Source organism: Nilaparvata lugens, chromosome 8 (genome assembly GCF_014356525.2).
Source record: "Nilaparvata lugens isolate BPH chromosome 8, ASM1435652v1, whole genome shotgun sequence".
In the NCBI taxonomy this organism is placed as follows: domain Eukaryota; kingdom Metazoa; phylum Arthropoda; class Insecta; order Hemiptera; family Delphacidae; genus Nilaparvata; species Nilaparvata lugens.
The window spans coordinates 36,094,467-36,117,982 of record NC_052511.1 but is presented as its reverse complement, the minus strand read 5'-3'; the positions used below and the strand labels follow the sequence as shown (position 1 = coordinate 36,117,982).

The 23,516-nt window shown below is 32.1% G+C and overlaps 2 protein-coding genes across 8 annotated transcripts in view; one reads left to right on the top strand and one right to left on the bottom strand.

Annotated features, from left to right (window-relative positions):
* The window catches only part of LOC120352720 (mucin-4-like), a 43,778-nt gene extending 42,804 nt beyond the window's left edge, over positions 1–974 (bottom strand). For 3 of the 7 annotated variants that reach the window (XM_039434654.1, XM_039434656.1, XM_039434655.1), the window contains exon 1: positions 649–974. The gene's annotated coding sequence lies outside the window, so the exon portion shown is untranslated. The remainder of the gene's footprint in view (positions 1–648) is intronic. The other 4 variants (XM_039434657.1, XM_039434658.1, XM_039434660.1 and 1 more) reach the window with 2 other exon arrangements.
* Positions 975–2,422: 1,448 nt separating this feature from the next.
* Positions 2,423–19,700, top strand: LOC111051080. Its single transcript, XM_022337510.2, has 3 exons — positions 2,423–2,442; positions 12,690–12,782; positions 15,288–19,700. The coding sequence occupies exon 3, from the start codon at positions 16,086–16,088 to the stop codon at positions 18,924–18,926; it is 2,841 nt and encodes a 946-aa protein (XP_022193202.2). The 5' UTR covers positions 2,423–2,442; positions 12,690–12,782; positions 15,288–16,085; the 3' UTR covers positions 18,927–19,700.
* Positions 19,701–23,516: the final 3,816 nt, after the last annotated feature.

The following is a 23,516-nucleotide window of genomic DNA, read 5'->3' as shown; positions in this document are numbered from 1 at the left end:
TGTATGAAATTAGTTGGAACTTGGCCCTCCATCAGAGAAAATTACAGCGTTGCCAATTTCTCGCCATTAGGCTACTATAGCTAGCTTGATGACGCCAGCCACTAACGATACTTCATGACTGTATACATACATGTACGGTAGGCCTATAGTCAGTATAAAATAAGTGGAGACTTGGCACTATCTTCATTCAAAGAAATTAGGCTACTGCTGGAATATCAAGGTTGATACTCTACAAAAAAAAATTATGTAGTAAATAATGGGTTATATGAAACAAAAGACTTATTATAGCCAATTAAATGAAATACATTTTAATATTGGAAAAAGCATGCCAATAGCCTAAATCAAATGAATAGAAACGCTAACTTATGCTAGGGGTTCACAAGCTTAGGCTATCACTTGGTACGTGAGCAATAAAGATTTCTGACATTGAATTATTTTCAATGTAAATATAAATTACACGCTTATAGAATTTTTCAAAAAATTATTACCAACAAACTATATTTTTAGCTTTTAGGTTATTGCGCTTTCACCTAACTTTCATATGTGCATCAAATTCTTGTCTGATGTCATAATTGGGTTACCAGTAAAGCACTAATTTATAATAGAAATTTGAACAAATTTCACTTCTCCATGGCTGAATGTACTTACATACTGTTTAATAATGTTTTGATTCAGCACAAATAATCTTTCAGGAAGCTAAAAAGAAGCCAAACACTTTGCCACTCCAGTTGCATGAGACTTGAAACTATCAATTTAGAGGCCTACTTTGGACTAGAAAATCACTCAATATGGAATACGTTAACTTTATATTATCTAATATTGAAAACTATTTTATAACTCGATTGTAACTTATGGGGATAGAAAAATAAGTCATAAATCATCCAGCCACAAATAGGTAACAGTAAAATTCTTCATTAGCAAAAGTGCGAGTCTCAAAGATGGCCGACACAACAACACAGAGCTACCAACTGAATCTGACGAAACCATGATAAATATAATACCGCTTGATAATTAAGTATTTTGAAATAATACCAATTTATCCGTGCTATTATGATAATAATCAATTTTAAAAATATATTTCTCGATTAAGTGAGTAAAACAGACAAATTATTCGACAGTTTCACTGTTTAAAAAGAAAATCATATGAATAACTTTTGTCAGGCTGCCTAGTTACCGATTGGCGCTATAATTTCAAAAACGTTCGCTTCTGTCTAAATATTGAAAACTGGAAAAATAATGTTTAATTATACAATTATTTCTTTCTAGGATTCTAAAAAACACATAGCAGTTAACATCAATCTATATTTGAATCAAATTTTTATAGGCCTACTTGAACTAACAACTCCAATTGAAACATCAAGGACCATTTATTATTATTTTGTCAAAGCGTGCTTTTTGCCCAACGTATTTAGTTTTCCATTTTTAAAACGAACGTTTCCAAACAAATTGGTTGATTCTTTCATATTTATTTGTAATGCAGAATATTCTTTGACTCTCCTAAGTCTCATGAATAAATAGGCTACCGTAATGATAATACGCTCTTTGAAAGTCATACACTTTTTATAATTCAAAACTGTGATTTTAACCAGAAAACGGTTCAATGGAAAACAATGCTTTTTTATGAGAAAATATCTGCCCAAGTACACTTCGAGTGCTATTCAGAAAAACCTGCCTTATATTAAAGACCACTTTCCAGTTGATGAAAGGAGAAGTTTCAACTCAAATGAGTTTATCAGTTAATCTGGTTACTGCTTTTTTTTGCTATTTGTATAGGTTTTTGTATTAAGATCCAAGTAAATTTCCCTGTAATTAAAATTGTTTGAACCACGATTATTATGTATGATTTTTATAACAAGGCAATGTGATCTTATTTCTGATTTCGACAGGGCAAATTTGGAAAGAACTATTTCCAATCAACTTTCATGAATCATTAATGTAATGCAGAACTTTGTAGGCCTAACTCTGTAGATCAACAGCTGACCAAATAAATAGCAATCATCAGTTAGTTCCCCAATATTTTTCAAAACAAATAATTCTATAGTTCATTACAAGAATAATTATTACTAAGATAATATATTTACTCATTAATAAATTTTTCTATAATTTCTAAAAATTTTAAAAAAGATTTAATAATTTTTGCTAAGAGATTGAATTATTATCCACAAATCAGGGCGTTTATCATTTTACAATCATGTGTTCAACAATTGACACAAGAAATTGAATAAATTTCGTTTCAAACGCTTGTATAGTTGGACAAATACAAACATTTTAAAAGTGCAAGGTCAATTTATTTATTTATTTTGAAAACTACTAAAACTCAACTGGAAAAGTGTGACCTTTATTGATGATTGCATGACTGAGAAAAAACATGGTAATTCTTTATGATATCATATTGTAGTAGATAAATGGAATACACAAAAAATATTTCAACAAGCTCTTAAGGTAAATTGGAGAAACAAAATGGCCAACTACAATTTAGGTTGACTATAATATAATCAAATAACATCAACATTAAAGTTTCAAACGCTATTTCAATTAATTGAGAAATTAATATGATTTGTTTATAATCATTTATAGAAATAATGCTGTTTAAAAATTATATATTTTTGAAAATGAATTAATTTCAAAGAATGGTTCTAGAATTTACTTTGGTTAATTTCTGCAATATTTTTTTTGGTTGAATCAACAATAATATTATATTTCCTCCAATAATCAACTGAAGAAATATGTGTGCTTAGCTGACAACAGCATGGGGGAGACACTAATTATGTGGTTCGACTCTCGATGTGTATGCGGTCAAACCTGTAAAAAACAATTACTAAAAAATAAAAAAACTAGTAAAAGTAAAATCTTTTATAGACTATATGCAGCACCTCCTTTCAGAATGCCCATTGATTTTATCCTATAGAGGTCTGGGTGTTCTTTCATATTGCCTCTTTATGCTGCCGGGAAAATGGGGCTTACCAGTAACTGCTGAATGGTTATTCTGAGTCTATTCGCTATGAGATCGTAGGTGAAGGGTGTTCCAAAAACATCAAAACCGCCTGTGGCGGAATTTTCTCTAATTTAATTCGTCAATTAGTCCACAGGAAAGCTGCGTTTACACCAAAATTTATTAACAAAATAACTTAATCCTAACTTAATTCTGTTAGGTTGAACACAACTTATCATACAAATGATGAACATATGTGTTTGTCAAGTCCCGTTCAATCTAACAGAATCTATAATGATTAAGTTATCAACATTTTGTTAATAACTTTGGTGTAAACCCAGCTGAAGGATGGGGATGTTGCAAAAAAACGCAGAATAGTTGTTATTGTGAAAATAATTGTTAGTCATTTTTTAGGTCTTCTATCAATTCCTAAATATTAATTGGTTTGAAGAAAATAGATTAAAGCTTTCAATTAAAATTTGAGATTCTATGCATAACCGTTATGTATATTCACATCATACTGTCAGCACTCCTAATGAATAACATAAATTCTCCTAATTCAACTAATGCTGACAGAATGGAAGTGGAAAAGTCCAAGTATAATTTGTATACAAAAAATCTGGTGTGGCGCACTCACACAACGTTCCTTGCCATTATGAAAATTGATCAACTGAAGTTAGTGTTCCCGCACATATCAAATCTACTATTCTAAGATCTGAGACAGCTGGTGACAGAACAATAGCGCTGCAGACACACGAAGTCTGCTATCTCTTCATAGTGAATGATTTAATAGAATCAACAGTTGCCAACAGTTTGCAATTGAATAATCTTATTTTCTCGCATTTCGAGCTTATTTTCAATTTTAGGTGAAAATGTTACTGAACATAAATTGTAGAGATTTTCATGCTGAATCTTTTCCACTTGATTTTTTGACGTGACAACGTCTTATAAATTGGTTTGCCGGGTGACACTTCAAGAAACTGCCTCACGCTCCGCGTTATGCGCTCACAATGAGAGCGAGTGAGAGCGTTCGTTTTGGTTCACAGTCGTCTGGAAAGAGCACGAATAGGAGCAAGGAGCAGTGGCGAGCAACGCAGCAGCAACCCGAAGGCATTCACCTGGAGAGAGAGTGAAACGGAGCAGTCAACCTGTGCAGGCGTTGCAAGCAATCTCCTGCGACTGCGCCACTACTTCCCACTCAAAGTTGTTGTCACGTAAAACTTTCGCCCGTATACCGACTTTACAGGCAACCATGCAATTTTTTTAGTTGATTTTATAAGGCTAGGCTTTGAATTTCGTTTCATTGCCCATTTATTTTTAAGATTAGTCTATTAGTTTGTGAGATGTTTGATTTCAGAATACTGCAAATGGCGAGTTGATCTCACTTATTTGTTGTAAGTCAATTTGATTCGTCGCCCTTATTATTAATTATTTTTTGGTCATGTTCCCCGAAAACTGAAGTTTTGAATTTTTAGTTTTTGATTTTGTTTTAGAGATGTGTTGTTCGATCCGTTGACCCGTTCAAATTGAACGGAGCAGTCAGTGAACCGGATCATACTAATTTAAAATACCTGTTCATTTTAGACTTGTATTGTTCACCCATCAACTGTTTCTCTTTTGTTTTTTGCTTGTTTTGAATTTTTTTAGAGGATGTCCTCTTAAAAGACAGGTTCAATTGAATGGGTTGTGGTAGTGAACGAGACCGATTGACCCGGATCAGTAAAGTGTTCCAAACTTCCCGTCTTTAATCACTGATTCTTGTAAGGACAGTAGGAGTAGAGGAGTAGAGTAGAGGGGCGCTAGCCTCATAGTTTCGCCACTGCGCCACTGAGAGCGCTAGTGGCGCTAGTGTGCCACTCTATTGAGAATTGTTATAATAATTATTATTTGAAGTGCTATTATTGGTTATTTCTACTGATTGAAGTGAGTTATTGATAAAACTTCGGTGATACATTGATAGTGTTGTGAGTTTGGTTTTGAAGATTTGTAGTGTCATGTCAGGTCTGTAATAGTATATTTCGCACCTAGGGTCGAAAATGTACGTTTTCCGGCTCAAGATCACGGTTTTCAAGTTCGAGACAAAGTCGAGAACTTGAAGCGTTCGAGAGCCGGAAAAACATTTTTGTCCGTGTTGGGAACGCTATTTTTCACCACACCAAAAAAAACACTTCCCAATATATAAGAAATTGAAAAATAAATAAAATTCAAACAGCCTATTTTGATAGTTTGAATCTTGGTTAAGACAACTTTTACTGTCAATTAATTTCAATATTACTAATTAATAATCTACAATAGTGACCATATTTTCATACTATTAATATTTTGAATAATTGTTTGAATTTTTATAGCTTGTGCTTTGCACCCGGTGCAATATCTCATGGGTAGATGGATGAATAGAATTTTCATTACTATTTTGAAATAATGTGATAAAAAAATTAATATTATTGCATATTTCACAGTTTTGTCTCAAAATATATCTAAAAAATTGATTGAAATTTAAATTACGATAACTAATATAAAAAATAGCTAATAAAAGTCGAAATTCATTGACAAAAAAAAATGTCATTGACCGAGATTCGAACCTAGATCATATTTGTTATTCACTGAGCTTTGAGTTCTGATGTATTACACCTTTACACTCTCGGCCATTGCGTATTGTTGAATGTAGGGGCCTGACTGATAACACTTATGTAGGCTACTATAATATAGTGTATAGCGGCAAATTTGAAGCCGGTTTGTCGGCATTTTCACAACAAAATATTGCTCTGAAAATAGTTAAAACATAGAGAAAACATTCGAAGATTCAATCTTGAGTGGGCCTAATGTTTTCTCTATATGGTTTAATATTGAAGAAAAATTATCTAAAGTTTTAATAATGAATTGAGGAAAAATTACTAGGAATTTTTCAGTCAAGGCTGAGTTTCACCAGTAGGCTTACCTTAAACTTCAGATCTGTGCTGTATTTTCTTATTATTATTGTTGATTGTATTGCATTAAGAAGTGGAATTCGATAATAGAAAAGAAACAATTATTACTCTACCTCACTTTTAAATATTGATACAATTATTGTACTTTGATTTCAAATTCGATTCTTCACTTTTAAATACTTGCGATACGTACCTTTCTGACAATGGAGAATGCAGCCAACATTATATTGTTTAGGCTATGGAGATATCATCGTATTCTATTGTTTGATATCAAAAACACAATAATTAATATTAAATTATGAAACAGTAATTTATAAAATATATTATAGACATCCCAGGTAGCACAGAAACGTTGAAATAACGTTAGAAACACGTAATACCTTAACGTTGAAAAGACGTTTAAATTCAACGTTGAAAACACGAGAAAATGTCCGCCGTTTCCACGTTATTTTCAACGTTGAATAATAGTTGAAAAAACATTGTAACAACCATTATTTTCAACTATAAATAGACGTTGAAAGCACGTCGTGACAACCATTATTTTCAACCATAAATAGACGTTGAAAGCACGTTGTGACAACCATTATTTTCAACTATAAATAGACGTTGAATTAGCCATACTTTTGAACCGGTACCTTATCAATTACATGGTAATATTTCTAAAATCATTTGAAAAGAGATGAAAATACGAAATCATATTTCCATTTATTTACATATGATTTCATGTAACAGAAATATTACCCTGCAATGCGGTACATTGGTAAGTTGACATTAAAAACAGACAATAAAAACCATATTCATCTCTTTTCTGTATAGGGCTACTTTTTATAGAAATAGAAAGGAAAATAAAAATCTCAGTATCCTTTTTGAATTATTTAATCACTATTATTAATCATTATTTAAATGATTCAAAAAGGATACTGAGATTTTTATTTTTCTTTCTATTTCCATATTACTTCAATTTTGATCCACAAAAATAGTATGATGAAAGGTTGTTTAAAGAACTAAGATGGTTACAACCAAATTACCATGGTAATTTAATATACTCTGCCAAGCTCAAAAACATTTTATGTCTGTAAGAAACATAAATTAAAACTATTATTTCAAGAATTTAGCAGTTGTTTAAAAATCTTGAATTTTTAGTATGATAATTTTATCTGTGGTGAGCAAAAATAGCTCAATTCTTTCTAGGAAATAATATATATCTAAATTTTTACTTGACATTTATGCCAGGTTTAAACTATGCCAATTGGCAAAACAATAATAATTGTCAATTAGTTTTTATTTAGCTATGCCTAGATGATGGTTCTAGAATTAAAAGATTCAATTGATACTTTACACCAGCTATAAATTTCAGAAGACAATATTATTGTCTTGTCAATTGGCATCGTATAAACCCGCCTACATTTTAGTTTTCAGGTATGATGATAGTTTGTGATTTATGCAATAGAGAAACAAATATTTTATTACAGTGTTTCAATAGAAAGGGACTTTCAAAATAACTTTCCACTTTCATTTCATAATACTTTTTAATTACCGACGAAATTAGATTGTTTTTTCTCCACTGAAAATACTCTGCCGCATATTTTAGCCAATCCTTAATAGCGTCTTCAATTTGGGTCTCAATGCCCACAGTCGACCCACAAGATTTTTTGATAGAATCTGAAACATAAGGTAATATAAATTTTAATAAGAAATTCTATAATATGAAGGCAGATGAAATTTTGCCACTACATAGGAGTTATTATTTGATACAGATGTTGCATGGTTAAAAGGGAATTGCTTTTAACAACAAGTACAGGAATTTTTCTCAAGTGCACATCTAATAATGTTATACATTTGATATTTTGTTACACACATTGATATTTTGAATCACAAGGCGAGGTGATGACTGTTTTTTAGATAAAAATAGTCCATTACTATACAATAGTCAGACGAGAAAGTCACACCAGCTGTTCGTTCAAACATTCAAAAGAACTAAGAATAAAGTAAGAATATTGGGTTTCCAATTTTGTAGCATAGACGAATTTTAACTTGAAATACTCCTCTTTCATTAGGCCTATAGAAGTAAACAAATAAGGCTCTATATAAAAACGGTAGAAAATTTATTTTTTAATTTATGAGTAAAATTTAATAGTTACTGTAGGTACATACTTAGTTTTATGAAAAAAAACAGTTGTATCCCGATATTTCAACCATTTTTTATTGGCCTACTAAATTTTGTAAACCTAGACCAAAAGTTTAAAATCACAATGAAATTAATCAAAAATATCCTTGACATATATGGGTTGTAAACATGCATAAATTAATTGAAAATTTAATTTTAAAATGAACAAGTTTAAGCTAAATTTCGTCACCATGGAATGACGATATTTGAAAAATGTTAATATTTATGAGCTGAACTCCGGACACCCGTTTTCAATTTCTTGGATCACCGAGTTAATTACTGAACTTGTTAAAAGCAATCACTTTGATGTTAAGTGATTTATATCATATTAAGTTCAGTGTTATTATATTAAGTTCGATGGAATTTCTCAACACAAGCAGTCCTGTAACAAAAACAATACATAGATAGCATAATGAAAATATTTGTGCAGGAAGATCAAAGTAATAGTAATTTATTTGGAAGTTAAGTAGTAGGCTACATGTAAAATACTTAAAACCAAGCTTATTGTATTATATTAATTTTTAATAATTATATTAAATTAGAGCCCTCTAATTTAAAACATAATATAACTTACCTAACCCTAACCTCAAATGTAAACAGAATTATGTTCAACACACAATATTTGTTTTGAAGTTTAGACAATAAATCACCAAACAATCTCATCTTTTAAATAAGAATAATAAATTAAATAAACTTACCAAGTCAAAGTGGAATAGGTAGACTCTTCTAAAAGAGTTCACAGCTTTCATCAACGTGATGAGAATTCAAACATGAAATGGCGTTGATCAGTCGATCGTCCTTGATAGATCCGTTTTTGTGTAAGGACTACTGTAGCGCTGTGAGTGGTGGAATTGGAAGCTCGTTTTCAACGTGTTTTCAACGATAGATCAACTGTTGAAAACAACGTTGCATTTAAAACGTTGAAAAATTCAACCGCTAACGGTTATTCAACCTCAACAACCAAATTTCAACGTTGGAAACACGTAGGTGTGCTACCTGGGATAATACCGCGATTCACGGTATATAATTATATAGATTATTACAGTCGTTATGAGATTATCTCTCTATGATTTTTGTGAGATCGGACACGATCAGTTGTTATTCAAGGTCATTTTACAGCCCTAGGGCCGTAAAGTTTTACCGGCCTGGTCGGAAAACAATCACTTTCGGCATCCATATGACGCACGTAAACCAGCTCATTACATCCAAGTGTGGCGAAAAATCGTATTTCATCTTCCCATACCATTATTATTAATCTTTCTAAGTAAATTCAATTATTTTTCTGTTTATTTCTTGTATTATTTTCTGCTTTGTGAGCATTTTGTCCAGTTATATCAGTTCTATTTCATGAAACTTTGTGGAGTTGAATCTTGTTTAGGCTGCCACTTGCCGTTTTTATACTTTGATATCATGTTTCCAAGGTTCTCAGTGGTTGAAATTGAGTAGTAATGGGGTAATAAATTTAGAGTATTAATTTGAAAACATATAGGCCTATTTAATCCTTTGAGATGGGCAAATGCTGCAAGATATTCAGGTGTTTTTCTCCTAATTAGTAGTAATAGGCCATTTTATTAGTAATGTACCATTGTTTCTGTTCATCTGTCGATACTAGTAGTTTCTTTTCTCTCTTTCATTAACATTTATAATTTTACTATCGTTTCTTTAGAATTTCATACCTCTTGTTCTCCTTTCTTCAATTGCTTAGATGTGTTTTACATTATTTTGTAATTTTATTGATTGTATTTTCCTAATAGGCTCACAGTCTTTTTTGTTTAAATTGTATCTGAAGCCTGATAATTGGGAATCTAAAATCAAACTTTGCATAGATGGGGCGGAGCTCCTGAAATTTTTACAGATATGGGACTTGTGGCAGTTGATATTCTAGGTATAACTTTAATCAAAATCGTTGAAGCCGTTTTCGAGAAAATCGCAAAAAACCCTGTTTTTGACAACATTTTCGCCGTTTTAGCCGCCATCTTGAATCGTATTTGATCGAAATTGTTCGTGTCGGATCCTTACAGTGTAAGGACCTTAAGTTCCAAATTTCAAGTCATTCCGTTGATTGGGAGATGAGATATCGTGTACACAGACGCACATACACTCATACACACACACAAACAAACACACACACACACACACACACACACACACACACACACACACACACACACACAACACACACACACACACAGACACACACACACACATACAGACCAATACCCGAGCGAAAACCACTTTTTTGGACTCAAGGGACCTTGAAACGTATAGAAATTTAGAAATTGGGGTACCTACCTTAATTTTTTTTCGGAAAGCAATACTTTCCTTACCTATGGTAATAGGGCAAGGAAAGTAAAAAACAGAAAACGATATTTCAAAAGTATTTGTTGAAATATTTTAAAGTTTTTAATAATAAAGGGTTCTACAAGTTTTTTTATTGCTTTTTTACGATACCTCAAATATTATCTCAACTGTATAGGAATTTCTATCACTCATGACATTGCAACTCTCGTATCACAGCTGTCATTTATGTAAATAATAAAATTTGATTTGAGATTGAAATAAACCGTATGGAATCCAACCATCTAATGCAGGGCTCTCCAACCTACGGCCCGCGGGCCACATCCGGCCCGCGGATAGATTTTGTCCGGCCCGCCGAGAGTTATTGCTACAGATTTTTTAAAAATATATATCTCTACACATTTTTGACAACTGTGAGTTCAGTACTCTCCTCTTACTAGCCACTCCATCTCTTAATATAAGTGTAAAATAAGCTATAAACAAGCAGCGATCAACCATTGCGAGATATTAGCTAATGGTCTGCATGGACTGTACATGTCTCTCCCAGAAAAAGACTCTAAAAACATAAAAAACCATGCTCAAGCTATGTTTTCTCTTCTTGGATCTACCTACAATTTAGTGTAAGCAGACATTTTCCAAAATGAAGTTTGTTAAATCCAAATACAGATCTTCCTTGTCAGATGAACATTTAAAAACAGTTTTAATGATCGGAACCACAAAGTTTAATCCTAAATGGGCGGACATGCTGAGTGGAAAAGAAATGCAATCTTCTCACTAAAAATAAGTATTAGCTTTTAGCTTGGTAACTTTCTATGAATTCGTGTATTGTCAAGTTGTCTTATTACTGTTAAAAGAGTTATTATAATTTTCTTTAACTTGCTAAATTCATGCATTGTCAGGTTTTCTTATGACCTTTTTACACTCAATAAATTGAACTTTGTATTGAAATGAAATGAATTGGTTTGTTTCTTCCTTTGTTTCAATTAAACCTACTTGAAACTCCTCATGTTATTTTAATGGAAATATAATAATTTTACACCCCCCAAATCCCCTGTCGTGTGTGTTCCACAAGTCAGATTCAATGTAAATCCTTGTTATTGGCCCTCTAAGCCTCCCAAGAATTAACAATATGGCCCTTGGATAAAAAAGGTTGGAGACCCCTGATCTAATGGATTGAATAACTTTAATTTGAAGTTATAAATATGTTCATTGAGATGTGTTTACGTAATATTCTGAACTCATTTATTTATTAAGCAATAATTAAACACATCATATAATATTTTGTGTTTGAAGTACATATATGTAGCATGAATATGTAATCTACAATTCAATGAAATTTAAATAATTTCTCAATAAATATAAAATTTAATCTATCTAGTACAATCTACCTAATCAATTATTATATATATTGCACATTGATAATCTAATCGGATCTATCCATATCAATAATAATATAATATAATATAATGCAAACTATATTCTATATTGCACAATGATCTAATTTAATGCACAGTTATTGCACAGTATTTAATTCAATCTACCTAATTGATAATAACAATATTTACAATCAAATCCATACAATTACGATGAGAAGCACATGATTTTTAATTTTTCAAACTCTAAATTTATCTAATCTATAATCAGCGATGAGGAGGTGCAGCCGATTGAGGGTTATGAAGTTGTTTTTACCGATGAACAGCTTAATAGAGCCGATGGGGTCATTGTTTTCTACAATAATCGTTTATCAGTTATATCTAATCAAGTTTCTCTTGGTTATGTTAACGAAAAATTCAAATTTTATTCATACTGTTCTTTCACACTCTAATCACACATCAGTTATTTCACACCTTATACACACTGTTCTTTCATACATTTTTATTTCACACTCTATTTCACTGTTCTTTTACACTTCATGTGAATTGTTGTTTTGTAGGATTGAAGGTCTTTCTTCTCATCGCTCATATCCATTTTCGTTTCGGCTAAGCTCTATCCGGTGAGCTTTTTCATTAGAAAAAAATAATAGAGTCGATATCTTCAAAAATAGTTGAGATACAAATATATTTAAAATCGTCCTTTCTTGAAAATAAGGTTAGTTTTGAAACAGCTATTTCTAATTAATATTAAAATCGAACTAAATTGTATCAAAATAGGCTAGCGCCCTTTATTTTTCCTCCTCTTCCATTTAAACAGAAAATTGAGTCAATATCTTCAATAATAACTGAGATAACAGGGGGGGGGGGGCCTCAACGGCGAGAATTTTGCCTTAATAGGGGATATTTGATACCGATGAATCAGATTTATTATCACTTGTATACTTTACATAATATGATCCTATGCATCACTCAAAAAATTTATTTTTCTCCAGGAATCAAGTGGTGATTTTCTCAACAATCAATTTTATTCGTTTGATGCTTCAACTGATTTTAATTTGAATCAAGAAGATGATGTCAACTTTCCAGTAAGTTTATTTATTTATTCATTTATCATCATATAAATATTTATTTATTTACCATAATATAAAATTTATATTTTCTATTTATATATAAATATAATTCAATAATATTTAATATTATTTTATTCATTTATTTAGAAATCACGAATTACTGATGAGTTATTTATTACTGGGAGATAGGGTAATAGGTTAAGGGTGAGACCATGTTAGGCGTTTTTTCATGCGCCTATCTAATCAGCCAATCGGAGTGTTTTCTGTCCTGACGACTCGAAGGATTAAACACTCTATAGAAAGTATTACTTACTCACCATACAAATAAAATAGAACAACATGCAGTAGCAATTTACAAACTGTAAACTTTTGTTCTATTTTATTTTTATGGTAAACTTAAGTGAAAGAATTGAACTAATCATAAAAGTTTCTTATCCTCCTAAATTTAACATTTCTAGTTTCTTCTTTTTTTTAAAGAGATTGGACTTCAAAGTGAAATATGTCATATCTTTTTGGACTTTTCACAGTTTATCATAGTTTGTTGTATAAGCCTAGATATAAACAGAATATTGATTATTTACCAAGAAATATACTGAATACATAAAAAAATGAAAAACATTTGGTCATACGCCTGATCGAATATTGAAAGATAGCTTGTCAAATCCTTCGACCATATTAGGCTATATACTGTTTATTTTATATGCTCATCTCTAAAAAAGAGCATCTCCGATTGAAAATATTCAAGTAGCCTATATAGATAGAGTTTGGAGATAATTTCAGATTGCCTCTTCAAATCCAATATTGAAAGAGGAGCTACAAAGTTGTCTACAAAAATATTCTTCTATACACACTTTTTTTTTAATTGATAGAATGGATTATGAAAAAGGTCTTGTTCAACATCATTTTAGTCATAATTATTTTCATTTGTGTTGAAGCAAATGAAAATGAATTCGTCCTGATAACTTATGTTTCATTTCTTGTTTTGATGGTTTCCAATCTTGGTTTTTCAAATAGTATTTGGTGCCTTTGTATTGTAACAACGTCAAGATATTTAAATAATGTATCTACCATATTTAAAATAATTATTAGACGAGAATCTTAATTGAATGCTGTCAACCATCACGAATAATATTTCTGAACAGCAAATATTGGCAACAGTGTGAATTCTATTCTTAGGAAATTTCTACAATAATATTGCTGAACCATTCTAGCTATTCACCCTTTTAGAAAATCTTAATTGAATGCTGTCAACCATCACGAATAATATTTCTGAACTGCAAATATTGACAACAGTGTGAATTCTATTTTTATAGGGAATTTCTACAATAATATTGTTGAACCATTCTAGCTATTTACCCTTTTATTAATATTTGCAGTACCCCGTAGAATGGGGTGAATAGGAAAAGTTTTCCACGATTTTTTCTCATAACTTATTTACACTTATTTACTCATAACTTATTCTCACACAAAAACTATTTTATTCTGTTTTTGATTAATTTATGCGGCTTTCATTCTTGGTATAGGTATCTCTTGGATTAATTTTTTTTGCATACAGAAATATGCAGAAAGAAGTCTTCTACCCATACAGAAGTCTTCGGGGTGATTGACAGCATTTAATTTGGATTTTCAATTATTATTCATTCATCAGCATTTCAACTATATTCCTATTATTATTCAGTTTTTTTATCTAGTACTGCTGTATCTACAATAATAAAAAATAAAAAGCAAATAAATAAGCAACCTCTAATTATTTATTTCTTCTTTGTTCTTCAGAATCATTTTAAAGTGTGAGAATGTAACTTTCACACTTGAGAATGTCACCTGCTACACTCAGAATAGTTTCAAAACTGTAGTTTGGAAGAGATTCTAAAAGAGTTTGAAACATGTGTAAAAATAAATATTGAGAGGTTGCTTTGATGTGTAGTTTTGTTGTCTATCTATTAATCCATACTACATCCGTCAGTGAAGATATAATGATAGATCTTCTGTAATAATAAATTAATATTTCTAGTATGAGATATTGAATGATAATAATGAAAAGACAATAAATTGAGGACTAATATTAATAGGAATTTGGGAATGAAATAGTAAGAGCTAAGTATGTTTCTCCATTCCCAATCATATTTTGATTATGTGCTTGATGAATAAATAGATGCTAGACCTATCTAATAATATTGGGACTTCATATTTTCCAGATCTCGAATCTTGGTGTGTAAAAATAAATATTGAGAGGTTGCTTTGATGTGTAGTTTTGTTGTCTATCTATTAATCCATACTACATCCGTCAGTGAAGATATAATGATAGATCTTCTGTAATAATAAATTAATATTTCTAGTATGAGATATTGAATGATAATAATGAAAAGACAATAAATTGAGGACTAATATTAATAGGAATTTGGGAATGAAATAGTAAGAGCTAAGTATGTTTCTCCATTCCCAATCATATTTTGATTATGTGCTTGATGAATAAATAGATGCTAGACCTATCTAATAATATTGGGACTTCATATTTTCCAGATCTCGAATCTTGGTGATTATGGCTTTTCTGGCAATAACATCCTACACAAATCCGGAACTCATAGAAGCTATGACATTTCCAACACATCCGTTGCTTCTAATAGCAATTATTGTGATGGCAAAGGTTTGCAATATGATTATAATAGCATACCTGGTAATTATAATTATGCTCCTACGAACTACAGTGGGATTACTGGGAATTTTACCAATCCTGGGTCATATACTAACATTCCTGAGAATTGTACCATTAGTGGATTATATAAGTCACATAATCCTGCAAATTATAACACTTTTGGGAATTTGGAAATCCCTGGTATCCTGAACTACACATCTGACAGCAGGAATAAAGAAAATTACAACACACCATCGAGTACAAGCTCCATCCAGACGCCGAAAAAATGCATCATACTCAAACCAGTCCCCCAGAACTCGAATTCAAAATCAAATTTGAAGTACACTATAATCAGATCGTTTACCCCATCAAGAAGACTCCACTCAAGTGCACCAATCAGAAGTGTCAATAGTGAAACAGAAACTATCGCTCAAAAAATACCAATCAGTTTGCCGAAAATAATCCTGGATGTCGCTAAACCAAAGGTTGATAACTTTGATCAAAATGTTGTGAGTGATCGTTCAACAATTTATCGGGTTAGAGAGCTTCCCCAACATGTGCAGAATGTCATTGGTGGACTGACTAAGACTGTGAAAACTCCTCCTGTCAGTAGGCCCTTGGTAGTAGATGCTTCACAATTCCAGAATAGGATTAGCACAAACTTTACACAAACCGCAAATTATCAGATGGGTTTCAATAATACACAAGCAGCACATGCTACCTCAGCTACCTCATCCTGGAACGTCGATAATAATTGGAGAAATAATTATTTCGGACCAACTCACATGAGTGGTTACTTGAATAACATGGAATTCATGAGTAATAATGGATATGCAGCGAGTTCACAAATGTCTCAAAACGTGCCAATTTTCCCAACAACTTCTCCCCCGAATAGTATTAGTTTTACTAGCGACTTGCCGAATAGAACCACTCAAAACATTGTGGAAATGACAAAATCTACAAATTTAACCAGTGACGATTTGAAAATCGATGATTTTTTGAATGAGTTGACATCAAATAATACTGGAAATTCTGAGGAATTCCCAAAAACGACCAATTTCACAACAAATGTTGATTGGAATACTGTTGGGACACCCTCTTACTCTGGTACTGTGGACCCAGCTGTGAAATTTCCTACACCAACACAAGCAGTGAATACTCCTCGAATTTCGACTCCAAAAAAATTGGATAAAGTAGTACCTACCATTATAACAGGCACCAGAATTATTCCCAATGTTCCAAGCCCCAGCAAAAATAGGTTGAATAATGTTTTTGGAAATGATAGTATGGGGCAAAGTAAAATAAATGGCTCCAACTTTAGAACAAAACATTATGATAGTGGGAAAAGTTCTACAGGAACACCATTTGCAGCGTACAATAATAATACGGGATCAATGAGTAAACCAAATATACTCAACAATAGTATGTCCATATCAAGATCGAAGTTTACATCTATTGGAAGAACTATTGATACCGATTGTAAGAGCAACGTTTCTATTCCTCCATTAGCAAAAAATGCTACATCAAGAATTGAGAACAAGCCGAATTTTGTTAATGATCAACACAATTCTGCAAATCTGAAAACTGATCTAGGGAATCGTATGAATAATTCAATTCCATTTGATAACACTAATTTGTTTAATAAGTCTATCACTATTATTCCCGATAATTCCACAATGAGCTCTACTAATATTTTTGGTAACATTGATGCTAAACCCAATTTCAAATCTTCTGGGACCAGTGTGGGACCAAGTAGTATTACAGATGATGATTTCAATTTTTTCACAGGAAATACAAACATTAATAATAGTTGCAATCCACACATGGAGAATCCTAGTCATTCGTCTCCATATCCAAATGCTTTTGGTAGTTTGGAGGGGAAAAATATTCTCCCTGCGAATACATCATCTTATAAGAAAGGAGGAATCTTCGATGAATTATCAACTATAACTGACGACACATATTTCCACACTGTGGAAAATACTGAAAAATATAACATTGTTAGGACCTCCTCATTATTAGATGAGTGTGAAAAGATCTTGCCGATAAATAGTGAAGAAGAAGAATTGCTAAATACTCCCGACTGTGCCTTCGATAATTCTTTCAATGTTGATATGCTGACGAATGTATCAAATACAGTATCTGATGTATTTGGAGTTCATAAGAATACAAATAATTACATGAATAAAAATACCATGAACATTTCTCAAGCCATTCCAAACGAAACAAATGCAAGTCAAGATAACAGTTTGGACTTCAGTGTGACTCTGGATCTCCCAATCATTTTGGAGAGTGAGTTTAGGGTGAAAGAAGAGAATAAAGCAGATGGAAAAGAGGTGAAAAAATTGAATGAGGATAACTGCAAGGTAGGAACAGTAAAGGATGTGGAAGATTTGTCTCTACTCCCCACCTACCAAGAAGTTTCCAAGGATTTTTCGTTTGGTTCAATGAAAGAGGAACAATGCGCTGGAAAAATCGATGAATTTGATATTGATAGTTTGATTGAGGAGAAAAATAAGGAGTTTGAGATAGGAGGAGAGAAGAAGGATGAAGAGGGGAAAAGGAAAGGAGAGGAGGAGAGGACTGACAGTAATGATGAATCTTGTACCAGTATTACTATCAAAGAAGAGGAGAAAAATGATGATGAAGGAGAGAGTTTGAAAATAGAGGAAAAGTCATCAGATTCTATTGATGATGTGGGCGGAGATAAATCATCAGCATCTTGTGATCTTAGTGATGATTTTAAGCAGCATTTCAAATCACACTGCAAGAAAAACGATTACGTTTGTGAGGTTTGTAACAAGAGTTTCAAGCATGAAACAACTTTGAAAACTCATTTCACACGATCTCACACTGATGAAACCAGAAAATACAAGTGTAACGTTTGTGAGCAGTCGTTTGGGGTTTGGAGGATGTTGAGAGACCACAGGGAAACTGTACATCCCACACTGGACAAACACTGTTGCTACATTTGTGAAAAGCTTTTTCCCAATAAAACGGCTCTGAAGGCTCACGTACAACGACACACCGATCCCAGGCGGTACAAGTGTCAGTACTGTGACAAAGTTTACAAGGATAGAGCCGGGTTGAATGTGCATCTTGTAGTTCATACACAGGTTTCAAAATTCTCCTGCAGTCTATGCGATCGGAAATTCGGCAAGAAAAATCTGCTCACCGATCACATGAAAATATTCCACCTCAAACAGAAGGACCACACCTGTCATGAGTGTAATAGATCGTTCAGCACCAAAAACACACTCAAGCGACACTCTTGGATTCACACCGGTGAGAAAAATTATATTTGTGAGATTTGCGGGCGACCGTTCAGGCAGAAAGTGGCGTTGACTGTGCATATGAAAGTGCACAACAAACCACAGAGGGCACAGCATCATGCATTTCAGTGCAACACTGGAGTGGGGATGAATTTGTGTGGTGATGGTGGGGGAAATCTTCCAGGGTACAAACACATATATGAAGACAATACTAATAATATTGATTCAAAGATCAATGATTTTGTGATATTGTGAGATTCCTCAATGTGTTCAAATCAGATTCAATTTGATATCAATCATTTTTCCACATAAGAGCAATAAGACACATAAAAACAGACCATTTTTCCAACAGACAATACCGATAATATTGATTCAAAGCTCAATGATTTTGTGATATTGTGAGATGAGTTTCCCTACTGTGTTCAAATCAGATTCAATTTAATAATAATCATTTTCCCACATGAGAGCAATAAGACACATAAAAAGAGACCATTTTTTCCACAGACAATACTGATAATATTGATTCAAAGCTTAACGATTTTGTGATGTAGCTTTCTTACTACTGTGTTGAAATCAGATTCAATTTAATATATTTATATATTTCTTAACATAAAAGCAATAATACACAAAAAACAGACCATTTCTTCCACATGGTGCTGTTATGTAGGTATAGACCTACCTTATTTAATGCTTATGTAGCCTACGAATATTTCAGTTCTATTAAAATCACGCCAGTTCAGTTGAAAAATATGAGAAGATTTTATGAAGTTTCACTATAGTGTGAAAGAGCATCAGTAAATTATTCAAGTATGATATGATCGACATTAATAAATCAAGCTACCTTATTCATACATATATTATTATATTATAATCTATTAATTTTGTTTGTAAGTTTGAAACATGAAGTGAAACCATTCCATTTTATTTATGATGTGCCAGAGTTAAAAAAATTGAGAATATTTTATTACTTTTGAATGTGAATTAATTTTTTAATGTTTTAGAGTGAAAAATATATTTTTGTGAACAAAAGGATTTGTAGTTTTATTTTAGAACTTAAATTCCATGGAGTACAATACATTGGATTAGGTATAGTAGCCTAACTTAAAAACTAATATTATTGGTGAATAATTATTAAAAAATAAATTGAGAAATAGGATTGGAAATTGACTGATAATGGAGTAAAACTCTATATTGCAGCTTTATTTACATTCTTAGAAAAACAAAAACCCCTCTTATGAGGGTTTAAGTCAACAAATCCAAGAGACTGAGGAAATTGGGCGAAAATTAATAGACTCCTAATCTGAAAAGTTTGAACATGTAAAAAAGTAAAACTCTAGGGGAGGTGAAAACTTTCAAATACCTCTTTCAAGTATTTCCACCTTAGTTTTCTTAAAGGTGATGATTTCTTGATCCATTCCGAGCTGCTATGTATTAACATACTTTCTTCTATGTATTTAAACACGACATGCAGTCAATAATTGACTGGTTTAAATACATAGAAAAAAGTGTGTTAGTTTTCTTCTTGATAAAATGAATAAAAGATAAACCTTTCTCATTTTATTTATATTCAGGAAGATAATTATGGAGTTCACATCTTCCTAACCATAGAAAATGCAATTTTAGAGTGGTAGGTAAAATAAGTGAAAATAATACACTACACATCCAATAAAGAATATTATATTACATGAACTGCGTTATGCATTATATCGTACGGTACATAACTGGTTTCCATTGTGTTTAGATTCCCATATAGAGGTCAAGATAAGATGTCAGTAATTGATAACATTCTTTTAACTTAAATTGAAAATCAGAAATAGTATCACGACTGTATTACAATATAATAGCCTAAATTGTAATACAGTCATACAATAAATTATATAAATATTGTAATACAATAAGATATATTATAATACAGTAGTGATAATAATATATTATATTATTACATAATATTATTATGTAAATACATAACAAATACTTAATAGTACAACGTATACAAGTACATTTAGTACGTATAATTACAAATTAGTAAAGGCATAGAGAGAATAAAGTATTACCGTATACTATCTTTTCTCTATGGTAAAGGGCAGTGTGAATAATATTCTCAGCATCTCAGCATTTTTATTAAAAAATTTATTGATTAAAAATTTCCCATATCAGTCATAGCTATGCTATGTAATAGGCCTACTAATAATATAGCTATGTTGTGCTATAGGCCTACCAGTAAAGCATTTTTCTATAAATGCTATGCTACAGCATTTTGCTATAGCTTTGCTATAGCCTAACTGAGAGAGAGCAACAACATAGGCTCAGCCCAAAATTACAATTGTTTCAAATCTCAAGGTGCGTACAAATATACGCGCCGCGAACATGAGCAACTCACTTTTAATCAGCTGATGCCAAGCTTTTTATATCTATATCTTATACCGTTTCTGTAAAAATACAGATATAGTCAGCTGATTAAAAGTGAATTGCCCATGTTCGCGGCGCGTATATCTGTACGCACCTTAATGAACAGTAGAATTTCCAAAAAATAGGTTCCAGAGAATTTAAGTTCAAGGATGAATTGGCTAGACATTATTAATTTGTAAGGATGAAACAAACACTTAATTGTAATTTGATATTGAAAAATATATAATTATTGAACTTTGATATTATTATGTCAATGTTTAGCATGACTGTGATGAACTACAATCAATTTCAAAGTTCAATAATCAATAATATAAGGAGCAATATATTCATTGAGATTTTCAGTTTAATCTCTCAATGTATGAGCTTGTTTAACATAATTTCCAACAATATGCAAAACTTTGAAGAATATTCAAGTTTCAGCCAGAGAGTATAGACTGTACATTCTATAGTGAGGTCCAAGTTATAATGGCAGTATTTCATAAACATTGGTGCTGCTACTCTTGGCTATTATTCGACAAACCAGATAGAGCTATCCTTCTCTAGCTCCACAACGTTGCCAGATCAGTTTTTCAAAATGTAGAAATATAATTAATTAACAAAATATTTTATTTCAATTACGGTATGAACTTTTATTATTTAATCTGCATTAAATAATATATTTTCTTGACAAGCGAAATATATACGGTAATCGATTATTTTAAACAAGAATAAACGGTTAATATTAATGATTATTATTAAACGGAAATCCAAATTAAATGCGCTACCGTACCTATCTGCTTTGTTGAATGATAGACAAATATAGCAACATTAATGTTAATCAAATATTGCAGTTATAACGTGTACGTGTCTCACTATTCTATCATTTTTCTTCCTTGTTTAATCTAATGAAACTAATTATTATTAAACGAAAATCCAAATTAAATGCTGTGATTCACCCCGAAGACTTCTGCTACTGCAAATATTGACAACAGCTTGATGGAAATTCGATGAGCGCTACATTATAGCGCTTAGTATGGCGGTTAATATCACAACAGATAAACCGGTATGGGTATACATCTATCCATCATCCTATTTAGAAGGCAAAGGCAAGGCAGAGAATCGGCAACTCTGATGTTCTCCCATCTTTCGTCACTGCCATTATATAAAGTGGACCTCTCTATAGCCTACATACCGGTACATAGATAATATACATTTTACACTCTCCGGTTCCAGCTTAAGTGACCGATAATACTAACAAATAGATCCAGTTTATCATCTTGTGGCAACAATAAATTCTATGAACACCCACAACAATGCAGAAACACTCCTCTGTAGAGCGTTGACCTTTAGACCGGTTTCTTATACAGGAACATTATTTCAACTTGATAGGTAAGTTGAAGTCGTGAACCATTTTGACTCCTCTACCTCGATCTCACTTTTCCCTCAGTTTTTTTCAATTAAATAGCCATATTATACTTTCCAGCCGAAATAATTTATCCATCTACTTACTATTTATATGTTGTTTCTTGAATGATTTATTTATTTATACATTTATAAAAATCATGATAAATCTATCTACCTGATTGCAAAATCAGGACCATTTTCCTATATTGTTTCACGTTTTTTTCTAATCCAAGAATGAAATTCAATCACAAGATCAACATATATGATAAATCACATATAACACCATTAGATGTCGGTTGATTATAGTAATTTTGCCTGGTTTTCGAAAGAAACACTATTTTCTCATCAGTTGAACTAAATTTTATTATTAACTAGCCGTCAGGCTCGCTTCGCTCGCCATATCCGTCTAGCAAGGGGGCTCCGCCCCCTGGACCCCCGACTGGATCGTCCAAAAATGAGATCAGCAGACTCGCTTCGCTCGCCTGCATTTTTCATTTGAGCATTTGCATCATATGTTAAGACAATCCAGTCGGGGGTCCAGACTAAACGTCTGGCTAAACGGATATGGCGAGCGAAGCGAGCCTGACGGCTAGAAATAAAATATTCCCAGGATTGAAGTAGCAGTGCTCAATCAATTTTTCCGCGATAAATGCATTTAAATCTTCAACTTGGTGCCAACCTAACAAAGTCAACTCAACTTAATGCCAACCTGACAAAATTATTAATTTAGTTGCCAGTTAACAACTGTTTCGAAGAGGTACTCTATCTAGATTATAGTTCTATAGTAACATATGATATGGAAATTTCAATTATAATAAAGAGATTGGGAGAAGAAGAATATACATGCTAAAAGACGAACTTTAAACCCTTAAAAACAACCCTTAGAGTTGAAATATTGCCAAAAGATTTCTTAGTGCGCCTCTAAAGGGCCAACTGAACATACCTACCAAATTTGAACGTTTTTGGTCCGGTAGATTTTTAGTTATGCGAGTGAGTGAGTGAGTGAGTGAGTGAGTGAGTGGGTCAGTCAGTGAGTGAGTGCCATTTCGCTTT